Consider the following 20,399-nt stretch of genomic DNA (forward strand, 5'->3'; position numbering starts at 1 on the left):
CAATGGAAAACGGCACAGTAAAACGGTGTCTCTCAATGGTTGCTCCCTATAAAAATAGGGGTAACGGTTGATAAGGAGTTAGTCATGAACTAGATTGCTCCTACTCGTTTGCGCGGTGCAGATCGCTGTTGAAAAAAAATTACACATAGAGTTTAATTTAATATAAAAAAAAAGATTGTTTTCCCTGTGCGCGAAGGGTTCATAAAACCGAATTTTTTGAATTTAAAATTCTGGAACAAAATCATATAAGGCTTTTGGCCTTCAAAATACAATTCGGTTTCGGTTTATAAAACCACATGCTGCATATGGATGTGGAATAGTTTTCATCGAGGAATTCCACATGGTCACCGTTGCTGACCCAAAAGCTTTGCCAGCGCCAGGGAAACCTTTATACCGGTTCATTATAGCTGCCCCATTATAGCACTTACCTATAAATATAATTGCATCATCTACAATCCGATGCCAGCAGAGGAGACCACAACCATAATAAAAAGTTACAACAGTGCACCTAAATAACTCGCAGAGCGAAAGTGGGGGAAGCAAAAATCATTCCTTTGTATATTAAGCTATTTGATGTTTTTTTTTTTTTGAATATGGTAAAATAAACGTGTCCTTGTAAAATTAAATTGTCAAAATTTTTAATGGCGCCTGTAAGTCATCGAAAAAAACCTACCAGACGTGTTCTGTAAGACAAACTACATTTTTTTATTTATGGTGCAGTGGCTATTAAATCCTGCAAACAACCTCTGATCTCCCGAAAAGAGCGCTCTCGTGGGTAGGCATTAGGGTGTATTGATGATTTTGAATTCGGCTACGATTTAGCCTGCAATCGTTTGGGTGAATTTTTTTCGATCAAAAGGCCCGATACAAATTATGAAATTTTGATGTCGATATAAATATATTCCGTATAATAAGAGTCTTTGTCACTTGAAGAAATATTTAGATCTTTATTATGCGTCAATTTTTGTCAAGAATCAAGAATATTTGAACGGTCGATTTTTTTGTCTGATGATAATTTGCATGTAATATAATGTTTTTATGTTATTACACGTAAGTTTTCTTGGTATAATATTACACGACAATCTTCATGTCGAGATAGTTTTCTTTGTATAAAGTGATGCGTGTACAATTTGTATTTAAGCGTACGGTTCCATTTGGATATAAGCTGAGTCCTTTTTTTGTAATAATTTTCCTGTTTTTTTTATGAGGTAATTTTTCTTTGCCATAAAGATAATTTAACGTTGCTTTTGAGATGTACGTTTGGATAAAGATATGATTGCACATAAATTTCATTATACATACATATAATGTCTAATAAGAAAATCAGTTTAAAAAAAAATTTTTTTCAACAATTTATTTCATTTTGCATATAATAGGATATTGGAATAAATAAAATGTGTACGTGAATTGAAAGAAGAAATTGAAAAGGCTTGCTAAAATTTAATCTTGGGGAAGGGGAAGATGACATTAGGGTAAGTGAGTAGGGTCATTTGGAGCATCAAAGAGAGGGGCCTCGCTGCCAGGCGGAATTATCGAGCGGTCCAAGGTTGGCTGGGCTTCCTGCGAGGGGTGTGAATGGAAGTGAAGGTAATGATGATTGGGACATCCGCCCCGCATCAAGGTGGACAACGGTTAGGGGCCCGACCTCGCCCTGAGCTAGCTGGGGACATTCCACCTTGATTGCGCAAAGGGGCATGCTGGAAAAGTAATGATAGCGGTTGATAATTATGAGCTGTGGCATCGCAGGCTAGGCCATATTTGCAGCAAAAATTTAAATAACTTAAGAAATTGTTCGATTGGTGTAAATTATGGTAGCATAAACAAAGAAAAGTGCATTGTGTGCGCAAAAGGCAAACAAACGGGAACAATTAGTAAGGAATGTGGAAAGTGTGCACATAATTTATGGGATTTGGCACACTCTGACGTTATGGGTCCATTTGCTACAAACTCTTTTAGTGGTGCGAGGTATTTATTATTACACTGGTTTACAGCCAAAATGCACCAGAAACGCCATTATGAAATTCCTATGTAAAATCACCCCCTGATTCCGAAAATCAAGGTAATTTTTAATTCTATGGTAACGTTTTTGAAATATTTACGAATAACCGTTAAAAAAAAAAAAAAAAATTGGGTCCACTTAATCATATATATCTCAAGAACGAATTGAGCAATTCCAAAACGCTTTGAAGTTTTAAAAGGTAATACAATTTTCTATAAACTGTGCCTACAACACTAGCTAGGCTCTGCAGATTCAAAGATAACGAACAATCATTACGAATTTTTAAATTTTTGTTTGTAAAAATATAAAAAAATGTGTACTTTGCGAGGAAGGATCTCGAAAACTTTTTATTTTATTGCAGATTTTTTTCTCTCTCTAAGCTCTGTTTAATTGAAAAAAAAAAGAAAAAAGCTTTCATTCAACAAAATCGATGAACTAATACAAAAGTTACGAGCATTCAAATAAATATATCCATATAGTAAAACTTGCGGGAAAAAATTTAAATGGGAGTGTAGAAAAAGAATTTTTAAAGACATATTTACTCCTGAAAGAAAATAAAAAAGTATATTAGATAAATACATAAGTGACACATTAGTATATAATTTTCCTAGGCTGGATTTATCTTTCAATTCAGAAAAAATTTTTTGTTTACATTTTTCTCGTTCTTGTTTGTTCGGAACTGGACGATGAACTCAGATTTAGGGCTATATATTCTCATGTAAATTTAAAAATTTTCATACAAATTTTTTGATTATCGGGCAGATACATAGGTTTTAAAGTTAACTGAGAAAACAGTCTTAAATATGTTTTTTTTATTTACCCATTTCCGCATAGTTTTTGACAGGGTTTGAATTGCTTACTGAAAAATAGTAAAATTTACAAATCTTTGGCTTTACCAGCAATGAGTTTTTTTTCGGTTTGAATATTTTTGTATACAGCTTACATTTGTACTTGAAAAATATTTCAGCAACAGTAAAAAGCAAAGCAAACTTTTTTTTTTTTTTCATTTTACTTCAGATATTACTTGAATGGATGCCAGCTGTTGTCGTCAGAGAAAAAAAAAACTTGAATATTTTACTGTGCTTTGAAGCTATAAGTGTTTCATGATCAACTATTTTTAAGTAAACATTTTTCAGTTTTTTAACAGCCAAAATTCTGGTTTCGAATTACTTGCTGAAAATAAGCAAAAGTAATTTTTTTTTACTAATTCACCAGAGCTATTTGATTTTCAAAGCGGCATACAAACAATTGTACGATGTATTGATCGTAATAGCCTTCATCTACGAGTAGGTATTTTTTGTTTTCATATTGTTTTAACCCCCGACACACATATATACGCATGCTTCTACTGAAAAAAAGACAAATACGTACGTACAAGATCTGCACCTCCACCGGTAGCTTGGTATACGTACTGGAGTCACTCGGGGGTTTTTCCGCGACAAAAGCATGGCATTTCAATGTAGCATGGCTTCAAAATTTGTCATACAATGAGTAGCTCCTTGTGGAGAGACTGTCCTTCGTTCGGTCCTAGAGACTAGCACTGCCCCATCTACCGAAGAAATACATATTTATAAAACGGGCACATATATGCCACATGCAAAACGCGATGTTTTAAGCTAACCCCTAATACTTGTTGTCGACGCGATTTCTTTAAAATATGCATGGTTCCTTTCTGTTCACAACCAAGAGCGATTCACACCACGTTTAAGCGCACCTCCGTTCCTTCCTTATCTATTAGCACCAAAGCTGGTCTGATAGCCAGACAAAATTTTCCTTTGTTGTAGTGCTAAAAGGCGCCTGAAGTTAAGAGACAATCTCACAAGCTCGAAATGCCCGACCACCAACATTCATGTGAGACAAGATCATAAGATTACTCACACCCTGTGCACCGTATGTCAGCGATAAAGACACTCCCCGAAGGCTTTGGGGAGTGCTATCGATGATTATGGTCCTTTGCCAGATATAGATCCGGTACGGTCCGGTAACAAAGCACCATTAAGGCCGACCATCTCAGGAACGATTAATATGACCACATTTAAGTGTACTCACGACTATTCAAACACACAATTCGAGTTCTATTTCACAACTAACTTTATTTCAAGGTATTCAGCTAAGTATACATAATTTGCAATATGAGTGTATAATAACTCTCTTTTGCATATACAGATGTACATGTGTACATACATATGTATACCAAACAACATTAAACCTTCTAGGCCATTCCGCCCTCCCCACCCCCTGGTTCCATGAGGAACTTGGGGTAGCCAGAGCCTCCCTGTTAAATATGTGTATGATACACTCATATTTGTAACAGGATTACCCTCGCGTAGGTGAGGTTGACAATTGGGTTGCGGAAGCTTTGAATCTATAAAGCCTTACTTATCAACCCCTTGCACCCCAATTCAGCGCAATGCTACCGAGCTACGTACGTTACAAGAGATTAAGCGAATAACCGTAGAAGCACCTTAATACCTTATGTCAACTACAGATGACAACCTTGCTACTGCTTAAGAACAAAATCGAACAAGACTAACGAATGAATGCAAAAGGGGGTCGAATCGTGCAACCGTAGCAAGCGGACGTAAAATTAAAGTTTGGTTTTCTTTCTTATAAATTCTATATTAAAATCTCAATTATATTTCTTTAAATCATTTCATTATATATCTAATATTAAATTCATAAATCGTGTTTGATTTATTCGGCTATTCGACAAAGTCAGAGTGGAATAAGAATATCCACAGCTATTAGCATTAAATAGCGACGCCTACAACGTATATACATACATCTATATAGGTGTATAAAAATTTACGGCTGCAGAACAGCACAAACAACGAAGAAACGTACGTAGAGCAGAGACAATACGAAGCAACAACGCATTGAGTGGATACACACACATTGCAACGGAGAAGTCGGCAGCGCAAACGCACGAATTTGCAAACGGCGCAGGGCAGAACTTCTCAACGAAAAATTTGAGCGATCGACGCAGAGCAAAATTCAAGGTAAAAACGAGCTAACGAATGCAGCAAGGCAGCGCTGCTACAGCAACGATATTGTTTTTTTTTGCAAACGACGCAAATTAAAATTCAACATAAAAACAGTCTAAAGGGCCCATTACTGATACTTAGCATAGACTTGACTTGGCTTGAGAACTGTCACTTACATTTCTGTTAAATGAACATTGCATGTTACTGATTACTCAAAACTTAGCAACACTTAACTTGACTTAGAAGTCTGTTGAATTTTGATTTTCTATGTAAGTTCTAAGTGACGTTTATATTTTGAGATGCCATTTGTTTGTTTCCATTTCATTTTGACATTTTGTCATACAAATTGACATTTATTTAAAAATAAATTTCAACGCTGATTATGATGCCAGGTTGTATGCGCCAATTGGAGTATAATCGTGGCTAAGTTGCCAAGTTTACGCCAAGTCAAGTCTATTCTAAGTATCAGTAATGGGGGCTTAAGGGAAGCAGCAAGGCAAGGCTGCGAAAGCAAAGACATTGTTTTGTGTGTTTTCTTTGCAACGACAAACGGCAACAAGCAGGAGTGTTACTTGAGCAGTTCAAATAATAGCGACGTTGAAAAGAAAAGCAAAATCAGAAACTAAATTGCATGAGAACACGAAGCAGAGAACAGAAGGCTATATACATACGTACATATGTATGTAAGGAGACAAACATTTGGTGGAAGATTCTAGACGTGCAGTACGCTATTGCACAAACGAAATTAAATAAAATATATTTAATAAATAATAATAAAATTTAAAATGTTGAAACTTACATCGCTGAAAGTAACGCAATTAAATGCACTTCTGAGGGCCAACGGAGTGACGATGACCGGCCCAAAAACGTTTAAAGTGGCGAAACTTCAAGAGTTGTTACAAAGCGATGAAATCGAACAAGAAGAATTAGAAGAAAGCTCATGTTCGAACGTGAATGAATTACAAACGCAAATTGATGGACTCAAAGATGTTTTGCTAAATTTAAAAACAGCCATCAATACAATGAATGTAAATGGTCAGATGTCTAATAACAACACAACGATGGAGTCGTTACAGCAAATTAACAACGCGGGTAATGGAATTGTTAATTCAGGTAATGAACAAATTATAGTGCCCGTCGTAAAACATATGACGATTCAAGATATGGTGGGTGTTATGCCGGATTTTGATCCAATTAAAGTTCGATAACACCACAACAGTTTATTCACAAGGTAGAGCAGCTAAAACAGTGCCACAAATGGCAAGCATGATGGTGTTAATTGCGATCCAGCATAAACTTAAGGCTATGGCGAAAATGTGGTTAGACGCGCAACCAGTTTACGGCACATGGGTGGCATTTGTGAACGCATTTTATATTGATTTTCTGACTACAGTTAATGCAGCTGAGACGCACAAAATGATGGCGAAGCGAAAGCGTAAAAACACAGAAGATTTTATTGAATATTATTATACAATGGTAACGTTGGGCCGGCAAGGCGCTATTGACGAAGAGTCAATTATTACGCATATTATTGGTGGACTAGGAGATGTTTCACTGTCAAAGACGTTAGCAGCAATCCAATTTAACCCTTATGTCAACGGCAACATACCTGGGTATGTTTTGCGTTTTCAAAACGCTGTAGCTCTGAACTGGATAATCGGATCGACTTGAAATTTCGTGATATCCTAGCGAAAACTGTTTTACGCAATAGTCCCAATTTTGGTTAGGATTGGATCATCCGTTTGGTAGATAAAGCCCATTTACAAAGTTGCACCCTTACGTCAACAGCATACATACCTGGGTATACCATACCATATGTATAGTAAATCGCATGCAAATATGATAATATTTGAAAAGTATAGTTTATTTTGAGTAAAAAAAATACTTATGGCATAAAAATTATTATAAATTATAAAATACTTATGAAAAAAATATTAAAAAAACTACGAAAAAATTTAAAATTATTGAAATTCAATTACATCTATCGCATTGTTGCAAGTCTTTGGAATGCTCTGCGCACACTGGTTTGTTGCATAATGTGCATGCTTTACGAGTAGGGCGTCGTTTGGAGCAGATGTAGCAATTCCCCTTTACTTTTAGGCGTCCCGTACTATCACGCTCCTCCGCTTCATGTGCTCCAGCATCCACAACTCGGATGGGCCTACCTATCATGGCTTCGATGGCGTTGCGCGTTGAAAAAACTCTGGATATTCTGCTGTTATTCGCCCTTCTCTCTATTTCTGGCATGCATAGTTGCTCACTTAGCTGATGGAGAAACATCCTACGGCGGCTTGTATATGACTTCAGGTGAGTGTTGTTGTCAACGTATATTATGTATGCAGCAAACGCAGCAACGTCCACAATATTATAAAAGAAAGCCAAAGGCCATCTATTTGTGCGCCGCTTGGTACTATATTCGGACAAGCACATGTCCATGCTATCAACTCCACCTTTGGTTTTGTTGTAGTCCAATATAAGCAATGGCTTCTTCTTAGGACCGGACGTTTCTGTTGTATAATGAGAAGTGGACAATAATACAACTGCCTTGTTTTTCTTGGGCACGTACGAGCACATCGTAACGTGATTATAGAACCCAAACATTGACGATTCAGCTTCACGTCCCTTGGGGTTGGCAAATGCTGCTGGCACGAATGTACGCCTTTTGTTGCAAGTACCCAATATATGTAGATAAATTATTGTCTATCATCAAAGATTTTGCCAAGTTGTAGCTAGTGAAAAAGTTGTCACATACAATATTTCTTCCACTTCCATCAAAAAGGTTGATACATAAATCTTTGACTATTCTTTCACGAACGTTTCTTTCACGTTCACCAGACGGTGCCATTCCTGTATATTAAGCTATTTTATGTTTTTTTTTTTTGAATAGGGTAAAATAAACGTTTCCTTGTAAAATTAAATTGTCAAAATTTTTAATGGCGCCTGTAAGTCATCGAAAAAAACCTACCAGACGTGTTCTGTAAGACAAACTACATTTTTTTATTTATGGTGCAGTGGCTATTAAATCCTGCAAACAACCTCTGATCTCCCGAAAAGAGCGCTCTCGTGGGTAGGCATTAGGGTGTATTGATGATTTTGAATTCGGCTACGATTTAGCCTGCAATCGTTTGGGTGAATTTTTTTCGATCAAAAGGCCCGATACAAATTATGAAATTTTGATGTCGATATAAATATATTCCGTATAATAAGAGTCTTTGTCACTTGAAGAAATATTTAGATCTTTATTATGCGTCAATTTTTGTCAAGAATCAAGAATATTTGAACGGTCGATTTTTTGTCTGATGATAATTTGCATGTAATATAATGTTTTTATGTTATTACACGTAAGTTTTCTTGGTATAATATTACACGACAATCTTCATGTCGAGATAGTTTTCTTTGTATAAAGTGATGCGTGTACAATTTGTATTTAAGCGTACGGTTCCATTTGGATATAAGCTGAGTCCTTTTTTTGTAATAATTTTCCTGTTTTTTTTATGAGGTAATTTTTCTTTGCCATAAAGATAATTTAACGTTGCTTTTGAGATGTACGTTTGGATAAAGATATGATTGCACATAAATTTCATTATACATACATATAATGTCTAATAAGAAAATCAGTTTAAAAAAAAATTTTTTTCAACAATCTATTTCATTTTGCATATAATAGGATATTGGAATAAATAAAATGTGTACGTGAATTGAAAGAAGAAATTGAAATGGCTTGCTAAAATTTAATCTTGGGGAAGGGGAAGATGACATTAGGGTAAGTGAGTAGGGTCATTTGGAGCATCAAAGAGAGGGGCCTCGCTGCCAGGCGGAATTATCGAGCGGTCCAAGGTTGGCTGGGCTTCCTGCGAGGGGTGTGAATGGAAGTGAAGGTAATGATGATTGGGACATCCGCCCCGCATCAAGGTGGACAACGGTTAGGGGCCCGACCTCGCCCTGAGCTAGCTGGGGACATTCCACCTTGATTGCGCAAAGGGGCATGCTGGAAAAGTAATGATAGCGGTTGATAATTATGAGCTGTGGCATCGCAGGCTAGGGCATATTTGCAGCAAAAATTTAAATAACTTAAGAAATTGTTCAATTGGTGTAAATTATGGTAGCATAAACAAAGAAAAGTGCATTGTGTGCGCAAAAGGCAAACAAACGGGAACAATTAGTAAGGAATGTGGAAAGTGTGCACATAATTTATGGGATTTGGCACACTCTGACGTTATGGGTCCATTTGCTACAAACTCTTTTAGTGGTGCGAGGTATTTATTATTACACTGGTTTACAGCCAAAATGCACCAGAAACGCCATTATGAAATTCCTATGTAAAATCACCCCCTGATTCCGAAAATCAAGGTAATTTTTAATTCTATGGTAACGTTTTTGAAATATTTACGAATAACCGTTAAAAAAAAAAAAAAAAATTGGGTCCACTTAATCATATATATCTCAAGAACGAATTGAGCAATTCCAAAACGCTTTGAAGTTTTAAAAGGTAATACAATTTTCTATAAACTGTGCCTACAACACTAGCTAGGCTCTGCAGATTCAAAGATAACGAACAATCATTACGAATTTTTAAATTTTTGTTTGTAAAAATATAAAAAAATGTGTACTTTGCGAGGATCTCGAAAACTTTTTATTTTATTGCAGATTTTTTTCTCTCTCTAAGCTCTGTTTTATTGAAAAAAAAAAGAAAAAAGCTTTCATTCAACAAAATCGATGAACTAATACAAAAGTTACGAGCATTCAAATAAATATATCCATATAGTAAAACTTGCGGGAAAAAATTTAAATGGGAGTGTAGAAAAAGAATTTTTAAAGACATATTTACTCCTGAAAGAAAATAAAAAAGTATATTAGATAAATACATAAGTGACACATTAGTATATAATTTTCCTAGGCTGGATTTATCTTTCAATTCAGAAAAAATTTTTTGTTTACATTTTTCTCGTTCTTGTTTGTTCGGAACTGGACGATGAACTCAGATTTAGGGCTATATATTCTCATGTAAATTTAAAAATTTTCATACAAATTTTTTGATTATCGGGCAGATACATAGGTTTTAAAGTTAACTGAGAAAACAGTCTTAAATATGTTTTTTTTATTTACCCATTTCCGCATAGTTTTTGACAGGGTTTGAATTGCTTACTGAAAAATAGTAAAATTTACAAATCTTTGGCTTTACCAGCAATGAGTTTTTTTTCGGTTTGAATATTTTTGTATACAGCTTACATTTGTACTTGAAAAATATTTCAGCAACAGTAAAAAGCAAAGCAAACTTTTTTTTTTTTTTCATTTTACTTCAGATATTACTTGAATGGATGCCAGCTGTTGTCGTCAGAGAAAAAAAAAAACTTGAATATTTTACTGTGCTTTGAAGCTATAAGTGTTTCATGATCAACTATTTTTAAGTAAACATTTTTCAGTTTTTTAACAGCCAAAATTCTGGTTTCGAATTACTTGCTGAAAATAAGCAAAAGTAATTTTTTTTTACTAATTCACCAGAGCTATTTGATTTTCAAAGCGGCATACAAACAATTGTACGATGTATTGATCGTAATAGCCTTCATCTACGAGTAGGTATTTTTTGTTTTCATATTGTTTTAACCCCCGACACACATATATACGCATGCTTCTACTGAAAAAAAGACAAATACGTACGTACAAGATCTGCACCTCCACCGGTAGCTTGGTATACGTACTGGAGTCACTCGGGGGTTTTTCCGCGACAAAAGCATGGCATTTCAATGTAGCATGGCTTCAAAATTTGTCATACAATGAGTAGCTCCTTGTGGAGAGACTGTCCTTCGTTCGGTCCTAGAGACTAGCACTGCCCCATCTACCGAAGAAATACATATTTATAAAACGGGCACATATATGCCACATGCAAAACGCGATGTTTTAATCTAACCCCTAATACTTGTTGTCGACGCGATTTCTTTAAAATATGCATGGTTCCTTTCTGTTCACAACCAAGAGCGATTCACACCACGTTTAAGCGCGCCTCCGTTCCTTCCTTATCTATTAGCACCAAAGCTGGTCTGATAGCCAGACAAAATTTTCCTTTGTTGTAGTGCTAAAAGGCGCCTGAAGTTAAGAGACAATCTCACAAGCTCGAAATGCCCGACCACCAACATTCATGTGAGACAAGATCATAAGATTACTCACACCCTGTGCACCGTATGTCAACGATAAAGACACTCCCCGAAGGCTTTGGGGAGTGCTATCGATGATGATGGTCCTTTGCCAGATATAGATCCGGTACGGTCCGGTAACAAAGCACCATTAAGGCCCGACCATCTCAGGAACGATTAATATGACCACATTTAAGTGTACTCACGACTATTCAAACACACAATTCGAGTTCTATTTCACAACTAACTTTATTTCAAGGTATTCAGCTAAGTATACATAATTTGCAATATGAGTGTATAATAACTCTCTTTTGCATATACAGATGTACATGTGTACATACATATGTATACCAAACAACATTAAACCTTCTAGGCCATTCCGCCCTCCCCACCCCCTGGTTCCATGAGGAACTTGGGGTAGCCAGAGCCTCCCTGTTAAATATGTGTATGATACACTCATATTTGTAACAGGATTACCCTCGCGTAGGTGAGGTTGACAATTGGGTTGCGGAAGCTTTGAATCTATAAAGCCTTACTTATCAACCCCTTGCACCCCAATTCAGCGCAATGCTACCGAGCTACGTACGTTACAAGAGATTAAGCGAATAACCGTAGAAGCACCTTAATACCTTATGTCAACTACAGATGACAACCTTGCTACTGCTTAAGAACAAAATCGAACAAGACTAACGAATGAATGCAAAAGGGGGTCGAATCGTGCAACCGTAGCAAGCGGACGTAAAATTAAAGTTTGGTTTTCTTTCTTATAAATTCTATATTAAAATCTCAATTATATTTCTTTAAATCATTTCATTATATATCTAATATTAAATTCATAAATCGTGTTTGATTTATTCGGCTATTCGACAAAGTCAGAGTGGAATAAGAATATCCACAGCTATTAGCATTAAATAGCGACGCCTACAACGTATATACATACATCTATATAGGTGTATAAAAATTTACGGCTGCAGAACAGCACAAACAACGAAGAAACGTACGTAGAGCAGAGACAATACGAAGCAACAACGCATTGAGTGGATACACACACATTGCAACGGAGAAGTCGGCAGCGCAAACGCACGAATTTGCAAACGGCGCAGGGCAGAACTTCTCAACGAAAAATTTGAGCGATCGACGCAGAGCAAAATTCAAGGTAAAAACGAGCTAACGAATGCAGCAAGGCAGCGCTGCTACAGCAACGATATTGTTTTTTTTTGCAAACGACGCAAATTAAAATTCAACATAAAAACAGTCTAAAGGACCCATTACTGATACTTAGCATAGACTTGACTTGGCTTGAGAACTGTCACTTACATTTCTGTTAAATGAACATTGCATGTTACTGATTACTCAAAACTTAGCAACACTTAACTTGACTTAGAAGTCTGTTGAATTTTGATTTTCTATGTAAGTTCTAAGTGACGTTTATATTTTGAGATGCCATTTGTTTGTTTCCATTTCATTTTGACATTTTGTCATACAAATTGACATTTATTTAAAAATAAATTTCAACGCTGATTATGATGCCAGGTTGTGTGCGCCAATTGGAGTATAATCGTGGCTAAGTTGCCAAGTTTACGCCAAGTCAAGTCTATTCTAAGTATCAGTAATGGGGGCTTAAGGGAAGCAGCAAGGCAAGGCTGCGAAAGCAAAGACATTGTTTTGTGTGTTTTCTTTGCAACGACAAACGGCAACAAGCAGGAGTGTTACTTGAGCAGTTCAAATAATAGCGACGTTGAAAAGAAAAGCAAAATCAGAAACTAAATTGCATGAGAACACGAAGCAGAGAACAGAAGGCTATATACATACGTACATATGTATGTAAGGAGACAAACATTTGGTGGAAGATTCTAGACGTGCAGTACGCTATTGCACAAACGAAATTAAATAAAATATATTTAATAAATAATAATAAAATTTAAAATGTTGAAACTTACATCGCTGAAAGTAACGCAATTAAATGCACTTCTGAGGGCCAACGGAGTGACGATGACCGGCCCAAAAACGCTTAAAGTGGCGAAACTTCAAGAGTTGTTACAAAGCGATGAAATCGAACAAGAAGAATTAGAAGAAAGCTCATGTTCGAACGTGAATGAATTACAAACGCAAATTGATGGACTCAAAGATGTTTTGCAAAATTTAAAAACAGCCATCAATACAATGAATGTAAATGGTCAGATGTCTAATAACAACACAACGATGGAGTCGTTACAGCAAATTAACAACGCGGGTAATGGAATTGTTAATTCAGGTAATGAACAAATTATAGTGCCCGTCGTAAAACATATGACGATTCAAGATATGGTGGGTGTTATGCCGGATTTTGATCCAATTAAAGTTCGATAACACCACAACAGTTTATTCACAAGGTAGAGCAGCTAAAACAGTGCCACAAATGGCAAGCATGATGGTGTTAATTGCGATCCAGCATAAACTTAAGGCTATGGCGAAAATGTGGTTAGACGCGCAACCAGTTTACGGCACATGGGTGGCATTTGTGAACGCATTTTATATTGATTTTCCGACTACAGTTAATGCAGCTGAGACGCACAAAATGATGGCGAAGCGAAAGCGTAAAAACACAGAAGATTTTATTGAATATTATTATACAATGGTAACGTTGGGCCGGCAAGGCGCTATTGACGAAGAGTCAATTATTACGCATATTATTGGTGGACTAGGAGATGTTTCACTGTCAAAGACGTTAGCAGCAATCCAATTTAACCCTTATGTCAACGGCAACATACCTGGGTATGTTTTGCGTTTTCAAAACGCTGTAGCTCTGAACTGGATAATCGGATCGACTTGAAATTTCGTGATATCCTAGCGAAAACTGTTTTACGCAATAGTCCCAATTTTGGTTAGGATTGGATCATCCGTTTGGTAGATAAAGCCCATTTACAAAGTTGCACCTTTACGTCAACAGCATACATACCTGGGTATACCATACCATATGTATAGTAAATCGCATGCAAATATGATAATATTTGAAAAGTATAGTTTATTTTGAGTGAAAAAAATACTTATGGCATAAAAGTATTATAAATTATAAAATACTTATGAAAAAAATATTAAAAAAACTACGAAAAAATTTAAAATTATTGAAATTCAATTACATCTATCGCATTGCGGCAAGTCTTTGGAATGCTCTGCGCACACTGGTTTGTTGCATAATGTGCATGCTTTACGAGTAGGGCGTCGTTTGGAGCAGATGTAGCAATTCCCCTTTACTTTTAGGCGTCCCGTACTATCACGCTCCTCCGCTTCATGTGCTCCAGCATCCACAACTCGGATGGGCCTACCTATCATGGCTTCGATGGCGTTGCGCGTTGAAAAAACTCTGGATATTCTGCTGTTATTCGCCCTTCTCTCTATTTCTGGCATGCATAGTTGCTCACTTAGCTGATGGAGAAACATCCTACGGCGGCTTGTATATGACTTCAGGTGAGTGTTGTTGTCAACGTATATTATGTATGCAGCAAACGCAGCAACGTCCACAATATTATAAAAGAAAGCCAAAGGCCATCTATTTGTGCGCCGCTTGGTACTATATTCGGACAAGCACATGTCCATGCTATCAACTCCACCTTTGGTTTTGTTGTAGTCCAATATAAGCAATGGCTTCTTCTTAGGACCGGACGTTTCTGTTGTATAATGAGAAGTGGACAATAATACAACTGCCTTGTTTTTCTTGGGCACGTACGAGCACATCGTAACGTGATTATAGAACCCAAACATTGACGATTCAGCTTCACGTCCCTTGGGGTTGGCAAATGCTGCTGGCACGAATGTACGCCTTTTGTTGCAAGTACCCAATATATGTAGATAAATTATTGTCTATCATCAAAGATTTTGCCAAGTTGTAGCTAGTGAAAAAGTTGTCACATACAATATTTCTTCCACTTCCATCAAAAAGGTTGATACATAAATCTTTGACTATTCTTTCACGAACGTTTCTTTCACGTTCACCAGACGGTGCCATTCCTGTATAGATTTGTCCCTGCATTGAAAAATTAAATTTAATTTAGTTATTTATACTTTCAACAATTTTCAACAATATTGATAGTACCTGCAATGGATAGAACGAAATGGAGTCGCACACCCACCACACTTTTATCCCATATTTGGCAGGTTTTGATGGTATGTATTGCGTGAAGCCAGTTCCACCACGATAAGCATACAATTGTTCATCTACGGTGACGTTGGCTCCTGCCACGTAATATCTACGAAGACAGTTGTTTAGCATCAAAAAAACGTCCGATATTGCTGCTGCTTTGTCAGTTTGTTTGCGTTGCTGGCGTGTGTTTCCATTATCAAAACGAATGAAGCGGCTAATTTCCCAAAATCGTCGTAAACTCATTGCAGCACGATATAATGGATGTGATTTAGTATTCCACAAATCTTTCGTATGCACGTAACCAGAATGTGTAACGCCACTTAGCAAAAGTACGCCCAAATATGCATCAAATTCACTTTCTGTTATGGGAATCCATGATCTCGGTTCTCTTGTTGGATGTTTTGCATTGTCATCATCAAAGAATTGCCTTGCCTTTCGATTTGATTCACGAATAATTATGTCGCATATTTCGTCTGACGTTATCAATTTGAACGTTTCTGAAATGGTCAAACCTTGCGTTGCCCGTACTGGTCCAGATTGTGCACTTCTTAGAATGTTGTGCGTACGGAATCTTACAGGTTGTGGTTGTATCGAAGACCAAACATTACCATCTCTGGCAGTAAAATATTCCCCAGTTTCAGTTGGTGCATCTTCAAGTTCTTCATCTGAATCACTGCCGTCCTCTGGGTCATATTCTGATAACGTGGGCTCTTCTAAGTCTGAGTCATCACCACCAATATTACCTACACATTCATCTAAAGCCTCGTCACCAACTACTGAATCGTGGTCACTTATTTCTTCTTGGCTCTCTTCAAGCGTTTGACGAATATATGCTTGCTGTTCTTCGTACGAAAGTGCGCTTAGTTGTCGTGGAGTAAACCATTTACCATCTGCCATTTCACTTTGATTTTATTTTTTTATTTCCACAAAATAAACAGAAACGTCCTTTCACTTCGAATCATACGTGCATGATAAAATCCGTAATACTGGTAAACCCTATTTTATACTTTTTAGCGCAAGTGTTTAACGCAGGTACTATCGATTTTTTCAGAGATGTGTACCTGCCGGGTTATAACGGCATGCCATTTGCCATACAAAACGTATGTACATACCCGGGTGTGTTGCTGTAGACGTGCGTAAAAAAGTTCTGCTGTTGACATAAAGGTTAAAATGTGCAGTCATTTGTTGGCAGCGCTAAGAAACTTAAAGAGTTCAGGCAATTCAACTGTAACAAGTATGAGTGTACAGTCAATGCAACAATCACCAGAGACGGAGCAGAAAACCAACGTAAAGCCTACAGGTCAAATTAAATGCTATAACTGCAACGATTTTAGGCACATATCGGCTAAATGTACACAGCCGCAACGTAAACCAAAATGTACTTCATGCTCCAAAATAGGTCATAACGCGAAAGATTGCAAGGTGAAACCGATAGTGATGGCTATTGATAATGATAACATCGGAGATAAACCAGTGACAAAGACATTTATTGTTAATGGTAAACAGTTCGAGGCCTTCATCGATACAGGTAGCATTTGTTCCTTAATTCGAACAACAGCAAAGGGTATGCAGGCACAACATACTAATAAACGTTTCATTGGGTTCGGTAGATGTGAGGTACACGCATCAGAAAAATTAGAGGTACATGGAGTGATGGGTAATGTTCAACGATTGGTAATATATCTGGTGGGTGATAACATAATACCATGCGACATTCTATTGGGTCGTGATGCTCTGAAGGACTATGGCTATCGCTTAGCAAATGATCACGACATACTACAAATAAATTCAATCGAAAATGATTTCAACTTATCTAGTCAGATATCGAGCAAGGAGAAAGGTGAGGTATCAAAGCCTTTACTAGCGTATCAAGACTGTTTTTCAGAAGATATTCAACAAATTGGGCGGTGCAAAAATACGCAAATTTCGATTGAGGTAACAACGAGTAAACCAATTTTGGGCAAACGATATCAGGTTCCATTTGCGCAAAGGCACTAACAAATATTTTACGGAAGTTACAAGATAATGGTATTATACGACCGAGTAGTTCTCCTCATGCAGCATCGGTTTTGTTGGTGAAGAAATCGAATGGAGAAGATAGGATGTGCATTGATTTTCGAGTACTTAATGAGGTGACGGTGAAGAAAAATTATTTAATGCCGGTTGTTGAAGAACAACTAGCACGATTGGCAGGCAACGAGTTTTTCACAACCCTGGATATGACATAGGGGTATTACCAGATTCCAATGGCAGAGGAATCCAAACAATACACGGCATTTTTGACACACGAAGGGCTGTTCGAGCACAATGTTATACCCTTTGGATTAGTTAACGCGCCCATGGTTTTCCAGGAGGTAATCGTTAAAGTTAGTAAAAAAATGAAACATCGAGATAAGGTAATTAACTATGTTGATGAAGTAGTTATTGCGACGCAAACTTTTAACGAAGGGTTGGAAGTTCTACGGGAATTCCTTGAGGTTATCCAACGCGAAGGGTTAACATTACGTCCATCTAAAAGCACGATTTTGGCAAAGGAAGTCCAATTTCTTGGACATATTATCGACAAAAATGGTATCAGACCAGGTGAAAATAAAACTAAGGTAATAGAAGAGTTTCGTGTGCCAACGAATTTCTGGGTGTTACTGGATATTTTCGGAAGTTTGCACCGAATTACGCTATATTAGCACGACCTTTAACAGCATTGTTGCGTAAAAATAGTAATTTTGTATGGCAGGATTTACAAATCAGGACTTTTAACGATTTGAAAACGTTTTTACTACGAAACCAGTTTTGGCTATGTACGATGCAACGAAACCGCACGAAGTACATACCGACACAAGCGCTTTAGGTTTATCAGGCGTTTTAATGCAAAACGAGAACGACCATTGGAGACCTGTTTTTTATTTTAGCAGGCAGTGTAACGACGCTGAGCGAAATTATGCAAGCTATGAGCTGGAAGTTCTGGCCATAGTGGAAACTTTACAGCGATATCGAACGTAATTAATGGGCCAACATTTTAAGGTGGTTAAGGATTGCAACGCGGTTGCATCCACGAAGGCAACGACAGAATTGATTCCACGCATAGCCAGGTGGTGGTTGAAATTACAGGAATATGACTTCGAATGCAAACATAGGTAGCAACGAAAAACGCTTTAGCTGATGGACTCAGTAGATGTCCGTCTCTGCCATCATGTGAGGCAACGACAGTGGCTGATTCAGTTTATACAGTGGTTAGCATATCAGATGGGTGGGTGGCTGCAATGCAACGGCAGGATGAGAAACTAAAGGATATCATTGAAATTCTCAATGGGAAGTCTGGAAATAATGCGAAACAACTTAAAGATGATTACGTCGTCGAGGGTGCTAGACTTTACCGTAAACTAGGCAACAACAAATTGTTGGTGGTACCACAAGAGGTGAAATGGCGAGTCACATGGTCTTGTCATGACGAAGCAGGTCATTTCGGAGTAGAAAAGACTATCGAACTGTTGAGCAAATACTTTTGGTTCGCACGTATGCGAGCTTACGTCAAATCTTACATCGACCTTGTCCGGAATGTTTTTTAAACAAAGTCAAGGGCGGAAAACGAGATGCGCAATTCCATCTGAAGAAAGTGGTTCCGATTCCTTTCCAGACGGTACACCTGGATCACCTCGGACCAATTGTGAAAAGTAAGCATGGCAACTCGTACGTTTTGGTAATTGTATGTGCGTTTACGAAGTATGTGGTACTGAAAGCTTTACGAAATACGAAGACAGCTCCAGTGCTGACAACATTGCGTGAATACATGACCACTTATGGGCGAAAACAGAGTTTAGTAGCGGATAGAGGGACGGCTTTTACCTCTAAAGCGTTTAGCAAATTCATGACAGACTACGGCATCCATCATGCCAAGACAGCAGTGCGCACGCCTCGCGCCAATGGTCAAGCTGAACGCGTAAACAAACCAATTTTGGCTGCACTTAAATGGAGTAGTAAGAACGAGAAGGATTGGGACGACGCATTGTACCAGCTTCAGTGGTGCATCAATTCACAAAGCAACTCTACTACCAAACAAAGTCCGAATAGCTTGGTGTTTAGCTATAAATTACGAGATGTTACCACCAATAGACTCATACAGGCTATACAAGATGACGATGCTACTGGCGAAGAGCTTTCCAACGAATTCAGATCCAATGAAGTTTGTGAGCGTATACGTAACGAGCAAAAGAAATGGAAAGAGCGGTTTGATGCAAAGCATAGAACACCACGGCCTTACAAACATAGATGATTTAGTAGCCATTGATAATATACCTTCTCCAACAGGTACGTCACACAAATTGGAACCGATATACAAGGGTCCGTATGAAGTAACAAAGGTGCTACCTTATGATCGCTATGTGGTTGAAAACCTACCAAATGCACAAAAGTCGGGTAGAAATTACACAGGCGTTTTCACCAACGACAACATGAAACCTTGTACATTAGGTTCTGAGCAAGATGAAGAAAGAAATAAATGGTGTCCAGCATACCAATCGTCCCGGAGTGACGATCTATCTGGAAGGGCCGAGTTGTCAACTACAGATGGCAACCTTGCTACTGCTTAAGAACAAAATCGAACAAGACTAACGAATGAATGCAAAAGGGGTCGAATCGTGCAACCGTAGCAAGCGGACGTAAAATTAAAGTTTGGTTTTCTTTCTTATAAATTCTATATTAAAATCTCAATTATATTTCTTTAAATCATTTCATTAAATATCTGATATTAAATTCATAAATCGTGTCTGATTTATTCGGCTATTCGACACTTAGAGAATAAAAAAAATAAATGTAAGGCGCGATAACCTCCGAAGAGATCTAAGGCCGAGCTTCTCTTCCAATTTGCGTCGTGCTCCTCTTGATTTTCCCTAAAAATTGGCTGGACGGGACCTACATGTTTTATGCCGGCTCCGAACGGCAGCTAGGCAGATGAGTTTTCACTGAGAGCTTTTCATGGCAGAAATACACCCGGAGCGCTTGCCAAACACTGCCGAGGGCGACCCCGCTTAGAAAAATTTTCTTCTAATTGAAAAACCTTATTTCCAAATTTTTGATGTTGCTTTGCCCGGGGTGTGAGCCCAGGGCATACGGTGTGGTAGGCGTAGCACGCTACCATCACACCACTGTGGCCGCCTTAGAGAATAACT

At 37.6% G+C, this 20,399-nt stretch overlaps 3 protein-coding genes across 3 annotated transcripts in view; 2 read left to right on the forward strand and 1 right to left on the reverse strand.

Annotated features, from left to right (window-relative positions):
* The window catches only part of Pof (Painting of fourth), a 73,871-nt gene that overhangs the window by 43,538 nt on the left and 9,934 nt on the right, over positions 1-20,399 (forward strand). The window lies entirely within an intron of this gene.
* On the forward strand, positions 10,819-19,880 carry LOC137244338 (uncharacterized). The gene is made up of 2 exons (XM_067773218.1): positions 10,819-12,270; positions 12,819-19,880. The coding sequence occupies exon 2, from the start codon at positions 16,405-16,407 to the stop codon at positions 17,230-17,232; it is 828 nt and encodes a 275-aa protein (XP_067629319.1). The 5' UTR covers positions 10,819-12,270; positions 12,819-16,404; the 3' UTR covers positions 17,233-19,880.
* On the reverse strand, positions 14,162-16,131 carry LOC137246025 (piggyBac transposable element-derived protein 4-like). The gene is made up of 2 exons (XM_067777148.1): positions 15,187-16,131; positions 14,162-15,117 (listed from the first exon to the last, which is right to left on the reverse strand). The coding sequence occupies exons 1-2, from the start codon at positions 16,129-16,131 to the stop codon at positions 14,869-14,871; spliced, it is 1,194 nt and encodes a 397-aa protein (XP_067633249.1). The 3' UTR covers positions 14,162-14,868.

Source organism: Eurosta solidaginis, chromosome 3 (genome assembly GCF_040869045.1).
Source record: "Eurosta solidaginis isolate ZX-2024a chromosome 3, ASM4086904v1, whole genome shotgun sequence".
Lineage (NCBI taxonomy): Eukaryota > Metazoa > Arthropoda > Insecta > Diptera > Tephritidae > Eurosta > Eurosta solidaginis.

Bases quoted from the DNA above. Each gene is read 5' to 3' on its own strand.
- LOC137246025 (XM_067777148.1), bottom strand. From the start codon at position 16,131: ATGGCAGATGGTAAATGGTTTACTCCACGACAACTAAGCGCACTTTCG. The intron at 15,118-15,186 runs GTACTATCAATA...TTTTCAATGCAG, and splicing joins TTTCGTTCTATCCATTGCAG to GGACAAATCTATACAGGAAT.
- LOC137244338 (XM_067773218.1), top strand. From the start codon at position 16,405: ATGTGCAGTCATTTGTTGGCAGCGCTAAGAAACTTAAAGAGTTCAGGC.